General features: G+C 39.7%; 1 protein-coding gene across 1 annotated transcript in view; it reads left to right on the top strand.

Moving 5' to 3' along the window:
* PLXNB2 (plexin B2) overlaps positions 1–14,313 on the top strand; it is an 82,697-nt gene that overhangs the window by 6,657 nt on the left and 61,727 nt on the right. Inside the window, exons 4-9 of the mRNA XM_009865813.1 lie at positions 2,830–2,930; positions 5,082–5,208; positions 7,000–7,150; positions 9,427–9,541; positions 10,288–10,390; positions 10,866–10,967. Coding sequence (XP_009864115.1) covers positions 2,830–2,930; positions 5,082–5,208; positions 7,000–7,150; positions 9,427–9,541; positions 10,288–10,390; positions 10,866–10,967 — 699 coding nt within the window. The remainder of the gene's footprint in view (positions 1–2,829; positions 2,931–5,081; positions 5,209–6,999; positions 7,151–9,426; positions 9,542–10,287; positions 10,391–10,865; positions 10,968–14,313) is intronic.

The following is a 14,313-nucleotide window of genomic DNA, read 5'->3' as shown; positions in this document are numbered from 1 at the left end:
TCCTGCTGCCAGAATGTTCTATTCTAGCTGAAAGTTTTTCAGGCTGGAAGGCACATTAGAAGATGTGCCAGATAAGCGACCAAGAAAGCATTTAATAATATGACAGTGTGTGAGAAAGGTTACTTCATCTTTTTTTTTTTTGGAGTAACTGATACTTCTCATTTGGCTTTCTGTTCAGATTTGGAACAGAGCTCCAAATTTCAACATTGTCCCCAAAATCCTGGGCATCCTGGCACCCCTTTTGACAAGCTGGCATGTTGCTTAAAAGCCCCGAGGTCCCCACCAGGCTATGGCGTGAGCTGCTGAGCAGCGTAAGGGATGGCAGCAACCCTGAAGGAAGACAAGTTTTCTGGCAACAGTCTGCTTGAACTGGTAGAATTGAGGAAGGTCACGGACAAATTTTTCAGAGAAAATTTGCAAAAACATAATTCCATCTCTAAAAAATGTTTAAATTTAGAAAGCGGCAGATTTCTGCCAAAGAAAGGATTTCAGTTTAATCATTTCCAAGGAGCTTTCATAGTCACTGAAGTTTTTGAATAATGCGAATAATAGTTTTCTTATACAAAACCTGTTCAGCTGAAATATGAATAAGTAAAGTTGGGAGCTCTATAATGGCATTACATTACTGTCATCTCCAGGAGTTAATTACAATGATCAGTCCCACCCACTTTTAGAAGCAGATAGACAGGAGGAGAATGGAGGCCTTCGGAGCTGGGAGAAACGAAGCGATGTAAGCGAGGGGAGAACAAATGCTGAAACATGCACTTCTGGGTTAAGCATTGCTGGGACGTGGGACTAGAGATCTCAGAACCCTACTCTGGGAATTAGGATGGTTTATAGTTATTTAAAATAAGGTAAACAGTAAAGGGCAGTCTAGCTGTACTGATAGGTGTGCTTACTGCTAAGCTACCTGGCAGATGCAGCCTGCCTCAGCATCTGGAAATGAATTGCTTGGGCTCGGTAAGCACTTGAGCAAAATGAAAGTGATGATGTGCTGGGTGATAACTTGAACCAGCTTTTAAAAAGAAATCAGATCGAGGGAAATACAGGGAAGAACGATACAGAGGTTAAGAGCCACAGTGAGAAATAAGCTCTTGCTTTCCTGTTTCATTTCTCCCCTTCCCCCTCCCAGCTTCTGCTGCTGTGTCAATAGCTGTGGGTGGCTTGGAGGAAATGCTTTCAAAAGTCAGCCCCCTCCTCCCCACTCTGCTTCCAGAGCTTGGGCAGAGAGAGCGGGAGGAAGCCCTTGCAGCTTTTTGGGGGGCTTGGAAAGGAGCGTAGCATCCTGCCATGCTTATTCTGCTTTGTTACCACTGTCAGGATCCAAAATTCCTTATGGTACACACCATACTGGGAGGAAAGCAGAAGCCTGTGGCAGGCACTTACCATAATGACTAACTTGTTTGCTTGTTTTAGCTTTTACCACTCTCTTTGATTAACAGTGACAATTAGAAAATCTCTAAAATTAGTTCCTGTGCATTTTGGAGCTGGCTGTAAACGCAGCTGCTATTTTTTAAAAAAATCCACAAAGTTTACATAAAACTTGGAGAGACAGCAATCTCTAGGGCTTGTTTCTGCCTGCTAGAATTATGAAATAATTGTCATAAAAAACCCATTCACTGGATATTAAATTACTCATGGGTACCAGTTAGTGAAACAGAGTGCCAGTAACTTAACTCCATTTGGGTAAGAATCTGTGGAAGAAGAGAATGCTGAAAAGGTAAGCCTCTGTATTAATAAAAGCAGGAAAACTAGCCAACGTTGATGTTTTCCTTAACCGAGTCAGGCTGAACTCTGAATGTGAAAGAAAAGGCCAAACTCAGACTTCCAAAGTAGCTTTGTAATTGCCAGTTGTTTTAAATGAGAGCTTAAGGTAGAAAAAAAAGAAAGCTTACATTTCAGAGTTAGTGCTGCTAGACTTTTGTGCTCTTTGAAAGTAAAGCATAGGCATAAACGGGAAGATGTATGTCCCATTCTCCTCTTACATCATTTCAGAAAAGTAACTAAAAGGGATGGTTGTATGTTGGCTCCTTTTTCTGTACACTAAAGAAAGACAAAATTGTTTATTCTCAGCACCAAAGGAAATCAAAACCAGAAACCGTGTATTTATTGAGGGACTGAGACTTGAGAACTGATGATGCTCTTTTTCCTGCTGCTTCCTGTCATAATTATTTCCATTTTCTTTCGTGAATGTATTGCGTGGTGGAGGGTTATGCGTGGAGAAGCGCAGTAAACCAAAACACTCTGACTCTCTCAGGCTTGCAGACTTTCTGATATGCCTTCTGGCTAAAAGTGCCGCTGACAGTCACATTTCCAAATGATTTCATCTCCATGCTAGTGATAGAGAGGGGAGGATATTCTGTTTAAATCATTATCTAGCCAGTACTAAGTTAGCCTTTTGAAAGTATCTGTCCTGCAGCAACTGCTTCTTGAATTCAGAGCATCATTGATGTAGTTTCTGTCCCGCAGTGGCTGCTGTAATGCAGATTTCAGGAAGTAACGTAACTGGAGGAACTGAAAAGCTCAATTTTATAAGACTTGTTCATGATTTTTCATTATAACAGTGTTCTTCATCACTTCGAAGAGAGATTAGAGAATATTGGAACGAAAAAAAGCAGGAAAAGTGTGTGAATTTAAACTTTGTTAAGGGAGAAATAACCAGTCTCTGGTTTTCTGTGTTTTCTTAAAATCGAGCTGAACTCTGACCATAATACAGGGTCAGGTCTTCTGCTGCCACAGGCAGTGGTGCTGTACAACCCTGTCCACAAACATTTCTGTCTCCTCCTGCCTTCAGATGCGTTACAGTTTGCCTTACTTTCGTTCCTTCAGGTGCATCGGCTGCCTGTGCAGGACTGCCACAAATATTCAGACTGCGAGATGTGTACTCAAGCGAGCGATCCGTACTGCGGCTGGTGCGTGAGAGAGGGCAGGTGAGTACTGCTGGTGTTTTCTGCAGGCAGTGGAATAGCTTGAATTTTCACACATGCAGTGGGTTATATTCAGCATAGAGATCCCAGCTCTTTGTACTCTGCCTTGTGCTCCTGAGAGTGATTTAATTTTATCATGCGGGCATTGTTATCAGTCTTCTGTGCACACAAATGAGTGCCTGTTGACTTCTGCAGATTTGATTAGTTTGGGAAAACACATACTTTTCTGCTGCTACTGAAAATCAGTATAATCTTCTAACTGTGTGTTTTATCCCTCTCTGAACTGTAACATGGAATGTTCTCACAGAAATTGAAAAGAATATTCCCTATTTAAAATTCAGAAATCACACCATATATTTAAATAGAGCATGAAAGTGTAAAAAAGAACATAAAAGAAAAAACTGTTCCTGTCGGAAATAAGGTATATAGCTCAAACACTGGTTTTATCTGTCATCTATCAAGACGTGTAGCTACATTGAACCTTCACCTAACTGTAGGAGAGCAGACAGCAACATTTGCCTGACTATCTGCAGAGGTTAACTGAACTAATATTCAAATACATACAAACTAGGACAGCTCTTAACAACTCTGGAATGTCTCTTCTTTGCACTCTGCATTGATTGGAGTGGGGAGAGAAGTCCTGCAGCTCTCTTTTTTACTACTAAGTTAATTAACCCCTTGGCATGAGCAGTTGAGAATTCGTGATTCTAAGTACTTGCTGTCGGAACAAAGGGGCTATTTAATTATGGTATGCAGATGGATTTCAGGCTTCTAGCTTCCTGTCTGATAACGTGAACTATCACATCAAGTTACCTATCAGCCTGATGTGTAGCATAATATGGAGCACTGCAGAGAAACTGAGACACTGCATGCAGGTTTATGTAATATACTGTAACTCCCCCAGCCTGGATTTCGGTTGCTGTGGTTGAAACCTGTGAATCTGGAATATACACCTTGAACTACTCCTGGGCTGCTGGGAATTGAAGGCCATGTCATGTATCATACAAAAGGCAATTTTCCGTAGATTTCCCTTCAGGTTTCTGATGTGACCGCTGACCTCAATATCTCAAAATATTAATGATCTCTGAGAACAGGCAAACATGAATTTTTGCATTTGCTAGGATTTATTTCCAATGGGGAGAAAAAAATGTCCAATTTCTAATATTTTTCTCATCTGCAGCAAGTTCTGTCTCGTGACCATGTGCAGCACGTGATAGTGCATTTAGGGATATGTTATTTGAATGTAGACTGTGTATGTAAATATTTAAAGGTAGGGTTGACTGAACTGTGCTGTCTTAAAGCCCTGATGAGTTTATTAATAGTGTTTACTACAGCAGCCACAGATCCTACAGCATTTTCTCCCAAGCTTTACATGGAACAGAAAGAATACGCATGGGACTGTTCCCATATGAACACTTCAAGAAGTTTTTGTAGCCACATGTGCAGCTTCTGCATGGCAGCATCTCTTCTTTCTATCATTTCCTGTACTTGAGCCAGGAGAGTTTCACAGTATTTTTGGTGAGGCTGTACAACTGCTGTTTTCCTCCTGCAATGGTAACAGTGCCCTGACAGAGAGGGGTCTTAAGCAGTGGCAGGAGTTAATGAAAACATTCACTGCAAAGTGCTACAGCTTTGCAAGAGCTCTCCACAACCCTGTGTACCCCAGCAATACTTCTCTATTGCATTTTACTCTCATAAGTGGGATTTCTCATTACTGGCAACACATAGGTGTCTGCCACTTGACCTGCAGAGTAAAACAGGCTGTGCCCACTCATTCAGGACTTTGTTATATATTGCAATGAAGATTGATCACGCTAGTTTCAGATGATCAGACAATGGCTCCATTCCCAGATGGCTCCTGTACTAAATGTTACTGCCTTTGTATTGATTTGGGTTGTCTAATCCAACCTGGTGTCCAAAATAGTATAGGCATGTTCCCACTTGCTTTTGACATTTCAAACCAGCAAGACTTATTCCACCACTTACCGTGTTAAAAATTCTCTAATAGCAACCTAAATAGTCAATCTTAAAGCAAATTCCCAGTCATCTTGCGTTGTAATTTTGGGCTCTAATTCTGGAATTGTTGATAGTTGGGAGAAAGCAGAGTCCAGCTATAATATTGCTTTGCTTTGTTTTTCATTCCTGTTTTGTCAGGTGCACAAAGAAGGCAGACTGTGAAACAGCTGATAAGGAGAACCACTGGCTGTGGAGTCCAAGTGGCACGTGCATGACTGTCGTTACTGCAGACCCTCTAAATATGAGTCGCAGAGCCCCTGCTAAGGTATGGCAAGAAAATGCTTTCCCTGCATGTTCTTCTATATGTGACTACCAGGAGGATGAATATCTGCATTTCTTTATGTGCAGTGAAGAGTAGGAATAGGATAGTAGTTTGGATATCTCAGTCTCTGGCATTTCTCACAGTGTTCTTTCTCACTGCTGTTTTTGCAGGTTGCAGTTCGTAGCTTTTTCTAAGAAATGCTGGTTTTGACCTTCTCTGCAAACCAAAATGATGTACTAGTATGGATGATAAAGCACTCAGACTTAACTGAATATTATGGAAGTGTTGCACAATATAGTGTAACCCATAAAAAGTAATTGATAAGGGAGATTTCATGCTGCCCTTTCAGCTTACTTGAGCATAAACTTAGGTAAGCAACGAAGCCATAAGCTGTTGCTTTAAAATGAGCAGTGGATTTGACTACACAGCGAAGTTTGTTTGGGTACATGGAGAAGGTAAACTCAGCATGCAAAATGACTCTATGACAAGAAAATTGAATGTTCAGAGTATGACTAGGATATCATAGGTTGCTCCAACAACAAATGGAGCGTGCCAGTGCAGACTGAGGTCATCCTTGGGCTGCTTAGCAAGTGGAATCAGTAAAATGGCTTTTAATCACTCTTAATCTTAATCAGAAAGAAACGTATTTTCATTCACGTCACTTTAATTCTCTTCTAATTCTCTTCCTATATGATGTGTTAAGGCCATTTCTGTGTTGAATAAAGATGTTAGTAGAGCGTAACTAGTCCACTTAAAATCCACACCGTCTCTTAGTTGAGATCTTGTCAACTTGTTTTGACAAGTCTCTGGTTTCTTATACAGCATGTGAAGCCAAAATACCTAAAAACCAAAACCAAACCCAAATTCAAAGGAATCATAGAATATGTTGGGTTGGAAGGGACCTTTAAAGGTCATCTAAACAAGCATCTGCATGCTGCTTGTAACATCATTAATGCCACTGTCGCCTCATGAGTCCTTTACTCACCAAAAAACGTTGCAGCTCATAATGTAGTGGTCTGGTTTCAGTACGAAAGAGGTGATTGTAATTTCTACTGGCAACACAAAATGGAAAAGTTAAACTGTACAATTAACATATCTGAAGCATTAAATTGAGGACAGCATCCAAAATTTAATTTCAATTTTCTCCTCTTTCCTTGATAAGTTTTCCCATTTGGTTTTGTTTTAGTTTCTTACATGCACTCTGTAATGGTAATTTCCTCGAGGAGGTTAAGATCTCACCGTCATTCAGTAATCCTTTTTCAGCAGTATTGATAGATCTCACTGGGTTTATTTCATTGTACATTGAGTGTTGAGGAAGCCACTTTTCTGTTCAGCCCTTTCAGACTCCAGCTTTGCCAGCCCATTCAGCCTTGGTTTCATTACTCACTAGTAACACCTAAGGTTAATGTAATTTTAATTAAGCTTGTCAGGATTTAAGTGTTAACCACTCTATTTACTCTTGCTGAACTGGATGCTGAGGACAAGAATAAAAGGCTTTGGGAGTGTCTGTACAGATATTTTTGTTCTAGTCTAATTCATTGACAGGACAAGAGAGTTTTGTACCAGTTTAATTCAACATAGGCCCAGCCTCGAAAAATTAGTAGAGACATAAGAAGAAAAGATTAGCAGATGGGAAGAAATAAAAATTGAAAAGGAGAACCATATTCTGTGGTGCTAGCCAAAATATTTCTGTTGGCCGAATAAAAGAGCAGTTGAAATTCTCTGGCCATAAATCTTACTGAGTCTTGGTTCATTTCTTTAAAATATGTTACCCTTTTAAAATTTTGTCTGCAGGTGGAACTGACTGTAAGCCCACTGCCAACTTTGACTGAGAATGACCAGATTTGGTGTACATTTGGTGAAACTACTCATTATGCTCAGTTAAAAGAAGGAGTTATTATCTGTGATCCACCCGATATAATTCCTCCAACACCGAAAGGTCAAGGTAAAGAAATATTGCTACTGTCATTTTATAATAAGATGAAAGAATATAGCCTGCTTCTTCTAGTGTGATGCTTTTATTTGAGCTGCATACAAGGGTTTTTTCCTCTTTCAGTCCCTTTCCCCAAATAATCTGTTGCTGAACTTTGTCAAACATTTAAAAAAAATAGGTTTGCTTAAACTTTTTCCATTGCTGTATTTACAAGCTGTAGCATTCCCATTGTTTCTGCCAGCAACCTGAAACAGGAGCTTGGCAGAGGTGTAGACATGGAACCAGAGAGGTGCTATTCTGTGTCCTAAACAAACAAAATCCAACTACTCTAATCTTACTCTAATCACTCTGAGTTGTGGGTCCAGAGGAGCTTCATATGCACTTCAGATAGGAAGTGTTTCATCTTCGATATCTTAGTTTTGCTTTTGTCAGCTGTAGTAGTTCAGTGGCTTGTTTTCTGATCCATATCACAAGGCTGTCCTTTCTTTCATAAAGCCTTCTGCTTCTTCTGCTGCCGCCATTCATATTCTGCAATAGTAAGTCCAGTGGAAAAATATGTGATCATATAATTAAAGAAGGTATCATTGTTCTGAACCACTGATTACATGCTTAGGGGCTGTTCCCAACCATAATTCTTGTGCTGTTTCCTAGGCAGAGCTTTATTCGTGCTTTAAGTTCATGCATCTTTATTTTATAATAAAACTAGTTAAACAGCACTGTTTGTTATGTATCAAGTTTGAAAAAACAAAAGGAGAAAGAAAACCTCCAAGAAACAGGTGCTCTTGCAGCTTGCCGAGGTACCCCTGAGGATAATCCTTTTGTATGTATCACAGGGGCCATGAACTGTCAGAACAGCACTTGGAAGCACTTAAGATAAGTTTCAATTCTCTTAAGGCTGAAATAGGTATAAATACAGTTTTAGTTGTAGGAATAGTAATGATATTAAAATCCCTCTCTTAAGTTTCAGACTAGCTGGAGCAGGACTCCATTATTTAGGGCCAATTCACGTGCCCTAAATATTTTGTGAAGCAGGACATAAAGCAACTGGATTGATAAACATGACATCTTGATGTCTTGCAGCATAAAATGTGAGACTAGAAGCTTGTCAGGGGTAGCATTAGAGTAACTAAGTCACCTAGAAATAATACACCTCTCTGAGTTTGTTGCACAGGGATCCATCTGAAAGGATGTTGAAAAGTGGTATAAAATGCTCAGAAGCTTGGCAGGCACTTCAGCAGAAGGCAGACAGTTCTGAACACAGCAGTGGTTCCTGGCAACATGTCACAAAAAGCCCTGAGCCATCAACTTACTCTTAAGAAATGCTATTGAGTTTGGAGAAGTCTGGGTTACTTCAGCTGTGGTTGGTTTCAAAGAGAACAGGACATTTCTAGAAAGGAAGGATGGTTCTTTGCAGTCCTGTTGTTAGGAAATCCCCTGGCACTCCTACCTGTCTGAAATATTCAAGGAGACCCAGTGCAGGCAAAGGTGACTTCCCGGCAACCAGCTGACGGTCTTCCAAGAACCTGTTCGAGGAAAGCAGAGTTTGAAATTGCTCAATAGCTTGTGAAATAACTTGTCACAAGGGCTTAATGATTTCTGCAAAAGGCATTTCAAGCAGCTTCGCTGAGGAAAGCACCAGTTTCTGAAGATGAATTTTCCACTCTTATTTCAGTAATAATCCAGACGAGTAGCGCGTTTGTGGAGAAATCATGTACGGCAAACTGAAGATCACAAGTGCCTGTGGTAACTTAGCATTGCAGGCACTCTTGGGCATTAACCACAAAGATCACTTGCTTTAATTCACATGACGATGACAGTTTTAATCCACAAATGAAAAAAGTAATTTTATATGCAGACATATTCATATTTAAGAAAATGTTTTATTTAAAGTGACTGTTCTCATGCCAGTTTTCATCTGTGTTCAATTATCTCCTTACTCAGTGTTCCTTTTTCTTCCAGACTCTTTAAAATTCTGCCATGATGATAGCACCACTGAGAAACGCTTCTGTAAAACAAAGCTATTCTGTAATTTTGCTTCTCCCCTTTATCCCATCTCTGCGTTTCTTCTGACAACCATGCTCTGAAAACTTTGTAAAGCTTAAAAAGACAAAAGAGAGCTTATAGATCTAAAGTATAGCAGGTCATGAGATCCAGAGTGTCAACAGTATAGTTAAATATTTGCTTATGTCCTGTAAAATAGTAAAAGTATTATCTTTGTATCATTCAGCTCAAGAGCTAAAGAATTCAACAACCACTTAGATTTTTTAATTTTTTTTCTGTTCTGATAGATCATGTTTCAGTTCCACTTCAGTTAACCTTTGGAGAGAACAGGATATTTTTTGCATCACATACTTACCCTTTTTATGACTGTGAAGAAGCAATGAATCTTTTTGAAAACCAGCCGTAAGTATTTCAGCTTCTTAACTTAGGTGTTTAGGTTCTGTAGCCCGACGCTTCAGATAACTGGCAGCTGAGTTACTTAATCATTTCCTAATTAGACCTTTGTCACTCTCAGAATTTGCCAGTGTCCAAATCCTTTTTCTTACATTTTAATGGAGTTGAAAAATGGTTGAAGGCCACCGGGTGAGCCGGTAGCATAAACCACGTGAAACAGGAGTATTCATAGCATGTATAATTAAAAGGCCAGCTCATTAGGTTGCCATTTCTGTAGCTGCAGATGTGTCTGCAGGTGAGCTCTGTGAACACCTGCTTACCTACTTGTTTCCTCAAAAGATAGATCGGTGCTTTGGGTTGCAGTGCACTCGAGTAGGACAAAGCCAGCTCTGCCCCCATCATCTGCCCTGCCTGAGATGTTGCTGCCCCAGGGCAGGTACAGCCAACCCAAACCTCACTTAGTTCACCCTGATGGATGGAGGTTGGTCGACATCATTTCCAGTCCTCTCAGACGTGATCTCAGAAGTTTGTGCAAGATGCTGCGGTTTTCTGATCCTTGCTCAATTAGTCAAGGGAGAAAATAGCTTTGAGGGTTGTTGAACTATTCTTACTGTGAAGTTTTCAGCTTAATATAGCAAGGACACTATAACAGATTGATCTACCCTCCATGAATAAAGATGAAATTTCATTTACTTTTTTTGTCAATGGGGGAAAAAGCCTGACAGTTTGTCATGACTATCATGTTATATTTGTAGATGCTATTCCTGTGCAAGCAATAGATGGAATTGCCAGTGGGACTGGAAGAGACATATCTGTGAGGAGTCCTCTTCAATACAGGATGTGATTAAACAAAATATGGTAATGTTTAAAAATAAGATTATTAGGTTTTTATTAGAACACTTCAATATTTTCTTTGCTTTTTCTCTCGTATCAGTGGTTGAATTAGGCATTTAAAAATTATTCCAAAGTTAACTCCAGAAGTGAAAGGTGTGGGGTTTTTTTAGTGACAGTGTGGGGGTGGGAGTTTAAGGGTGTGATTGAGGAGGGGCAGTGAGACTGAATAACTCCTGAAACGATATTTTTGTTCCTTTTACTATTTTGCCTCAGTGGGAGGAACAAGATTTCAAGGCTGGGAAAGATAATCACCCACAGCTTTGACATATGTTGCAGTCATTTTTAGCATGTCTAATTTGAAAGGGTGTAATCAAATCTGTCACTGTATTTTAAGCATGAAGTTCTTCGGAATAATCATTCCATTGTCCGAAGGCCATTGGAGCTTGTTGTGATAAGACTTTTTTATTTAGAATAATGTATAAAATGGTTCTCTCCCCAGGAGGAAGAATGCCCGCAGTTTCTAAACCCTAACCCTCCAATAATACCTATGGAGTACCGAACAGCGGTGTATTTTGAGGGAAGACATTTAGATTATTATCAGGTAAGCAGATTGATTCAAAGCTAGATGTCATTTGGATTCCACTTAAACTGCAGCCACACTCCTAAACTAAAGCATTAGTTTGAGTTCCTTGGAGATCCTGCTCATAATTGGTTTTAAAGAAAGAAAAGAGCTACACATTCAAGGTTGATATAATATTGTTTACTGTAGTAGAGTGGGATTGGGTTTTTTAAGGAATGTAAGTTGACCTACTGAAACACTGGATGATTATTTTTTATCTAGAGAAATGAGAGATTTAGGATGTTTCATATCTTTTTTCTGTTGAAATACTCAGGTATTTTTTGCTTTACAATGACATCACTCAATGTGCTTAATTCATTTTTCACTAAAAATTAAGTTTTTCTTAATAAAACAGTCTTTTGCTTTTTTGGTTTTGGGGTTTTTTTTGTGTGTGTGTGAACATCAAATCACAAGATCAGGTGTTTTCTCAGCTGTAGCAAAGGCTTCTCTTTCTCACTACTTGCTTCCAGAAAGTAAATTACGAAGCTTCTTAGAAGCCAGAGTTTGACCCTAAGCTTTTAATATTCTTACAGCTTAGACAGTGCATAAAATGTTACTGTTTGTTTGATAAAAACAAAGCTCAAACCTCCCCTTTTTTAGAGGATAGCTCAAGTGTTGTTCTTTGTTTCTATTGTTTGGTTCTACGTTTTCCTTGTGTAAATGCAAACTGATGATAGATACGCTGGAGGTTGCATCGATTGCTTTAACTACTAGCCATCTATCAGGAGAAAGAAAGCTCATCTTTTTTGAGATTTTTTTTTTCCTTTGCCAAATTGAAGTACTGTATAGCTTACAGAGTCCTTCTATCACTTCTGCTCTGCCTGCCAAGGGATGGACAAAGGTAATCAGATCTGGAGAGTATAAAAATGTAAGAATGTTGTTCAGAAGAGTAGAAAACAACCTGCAAGCACTGCAGTCATATAAAGACCATGCTGTGTATTGCTACATATTACATATATAAGCCCATGCTATACAAACATGTTCAATAATACACATTTTTGCTTGAAGACCTTAAAATATATGTAAAGAAAGAAAAGCATCTGATCTGTTCTGCAAGATGCCAGGGCCAGTCCCTGATAAGATGTCTGGCCGTAAGCAAGATGTGACACGCAACACTTGTCTTAAGGCCACACCTCTTTTTGCTAAAAATGGAAAAATATTCCAGAGAATTTACTCACATTTCTTTTGTTTGACAAATGGCTATTTTTCTGCATAAGAGGAAAATGTTTCTCTACTCCTTTGGTATAAGTGGAAGTGCCCATTCTCTCTGAAGAACAAATTCACAGCAGCTCCGTAGTCTACATGTGCTGAATTTGATTTCTAGAGGACTGTTTTCCTCCAAGGAGGAGAAAGAGCAACAGGAACTCAAAAACTCATTCATCTAGTTTATCATATTGTGAATGAGCACTTTAATTTTTCTGAACTACTAGTAGAGAAAAGGGAATGGAAAAGCTTCTGCCCTTTGTTTATTTTTTCTCAGCAAGGTATTCGTGACATTTAACAAAGGCAGAGACACATCCTGTGGCTTGAATGCTTTGTCATGGGTAGCAATGTTTAACAGTGTGCCTATGGGCCAGACCTAGTATGCATTTATTTAACTTGGAGCTATATATGGGTTATATGGAATTCCAGTCCATGTAAGAAGTCAGATGAATGCATAGGCCCTAGGCTGGAAAGATGCTGGAGAGTACTGCGTGTCAAATTATGTCAGAAGAATTTTTTTAGGTGAGAGCTATGTGAGACTGTCATCTCTGTCATGGGAGCAGCTCCATATATCCTGGCAGAGAGGTGCATTTTAAAGCCAAAATAATAGTGCCTTCAGTGCCAGGACTTGAGTAGGCACACACAGTGACTACAGCGCTGACCTCTAAGTATGTGTGAAAACAGACAAATAAGGCATGAAATAACTGTAATCCTACAGGCACTCATTCTTGTGGGGTCGTGCTATCCGAAGCATTAAATTTGGTTACCAGAAGTTCATTTGAGTAAGGGCATAACTCACGCTCAGCCTTTGGTAAACATCTCATGGAGAGCAGGGTGGCTCAGAAGAAGCCATGGATGGCTATTTTGTACCAGTTGGCCTGCAGCCCAAATGCAAAATAGCATGTGGCTTCTCATGTGGAACAATTTTGCCAGAGGATACAATTATGGTGTGTTTCAAACTAGCAGTCATGCAGCTATGAGCACGTTTAAGGTCTTTATTGATTAGGATATTGGTATATATCTATTTTCCTCCAATTTTCCTTACCTGAATTCTTGCTTAGAAAAAACAAAAATGAGCGTTCTATTGTGATTTTGAACTACTAGCTCTGTCGTCTTGGTTTCACCCATACTTTACAAAAAAGGACAATGCACAACCTGCCTTATCATGGGTGACTAGCCAACATCGTGTAGATAAGTATCTCTGTTTCTAGGTGGAGATAGCCATAAAGGTTTGGGCTTACTCAGTGAGTAGGAGAGGTGGATGTCCTCTAAAACTGCTATTTTAGAACTGAAGGTGGAAAAATAAGCTCACACATTTTGTATGCACCCCTTAACTTGTGAACGCTAACAGTACAATGAATAAATCTCCTCATGAGGACTTCCACTGGAGGGAAGTAGACTGAAAGAGGAGAAGCTGTTGACAGTTTTTCTGCCCCTCCTTCCGCTGAAAGAATTTCAGTAGGAAGGAGAAACAAATCCAAGCTGTTGTCATTCTCTTGGGAATAGCCTCATTCAGGGCAAGCAGTTGAGAGGAAAGTTTCATACTGATCAGTCATACTGCATGCAACTTCTTAGAGGCATTCTCCAGCTGAGCCCTTGAAAGATTGGCACGGTAGAAGAGACAGCTGTACAAGCATCAAGATAACCTTATTAGCCCTCCAAAGATTTTCATTAGAAGTAATTTCCCATTTGGATTTGTCTTTGTCATGTGGTTCTGATGTGTAACCTGCTTTCCCGCGTTTTCTATGTGTTGCTTCCCGTACCCAGACTGCTGGATGTGAGCTCCGTGGCCTGATCAGGAGCCTGGTATGGCAACTACTGATTTCAATTCAATACAAGCAGCAGCTGTCATGCACACAAAAGCTCCCCTCCTCTCACAGCACCTTCTGTTAAGCATGTGGGAAAACCTTACAAAGCAGCAGCAGAATTTGAACACTTCTGAAAAATATATCTTATATTGAAATATGTGAAGAAGGGAAAGCAAGGCAGCATTCCTCAAGAAAGAGAGTTGTGAGGTGCTTTAAAACCTGGGAGTACGTAGAGATTTCCTGTAAAGTAGAATGGGTTGTTGTAAAACATTCAGAAAAGGCTCAGTCAGTAGCTTATTTTCTATATACAGCTTCTG

This window comes from Apaloderma vittatum, unplaced genomic scaffold, assembly GCF_000703405.1.
Source record: "Apaloderma vittatum isolate BGI_N311 unplaced genomic scaffold, ASM70340v1 scaffold7313, whole genome shotgun sequence".
In the NCBI taxonomy this organism is placed as follows: domain Eukaryota; kingdom Metazoa; phylum Chordata; class Aves; order Trogoniformes; family Trogonidae; genus Apaloderma; species Apaloderma vittatum.
This window is presented reverse-complemented; position numbering and strand designations above follow the sequence as displayed.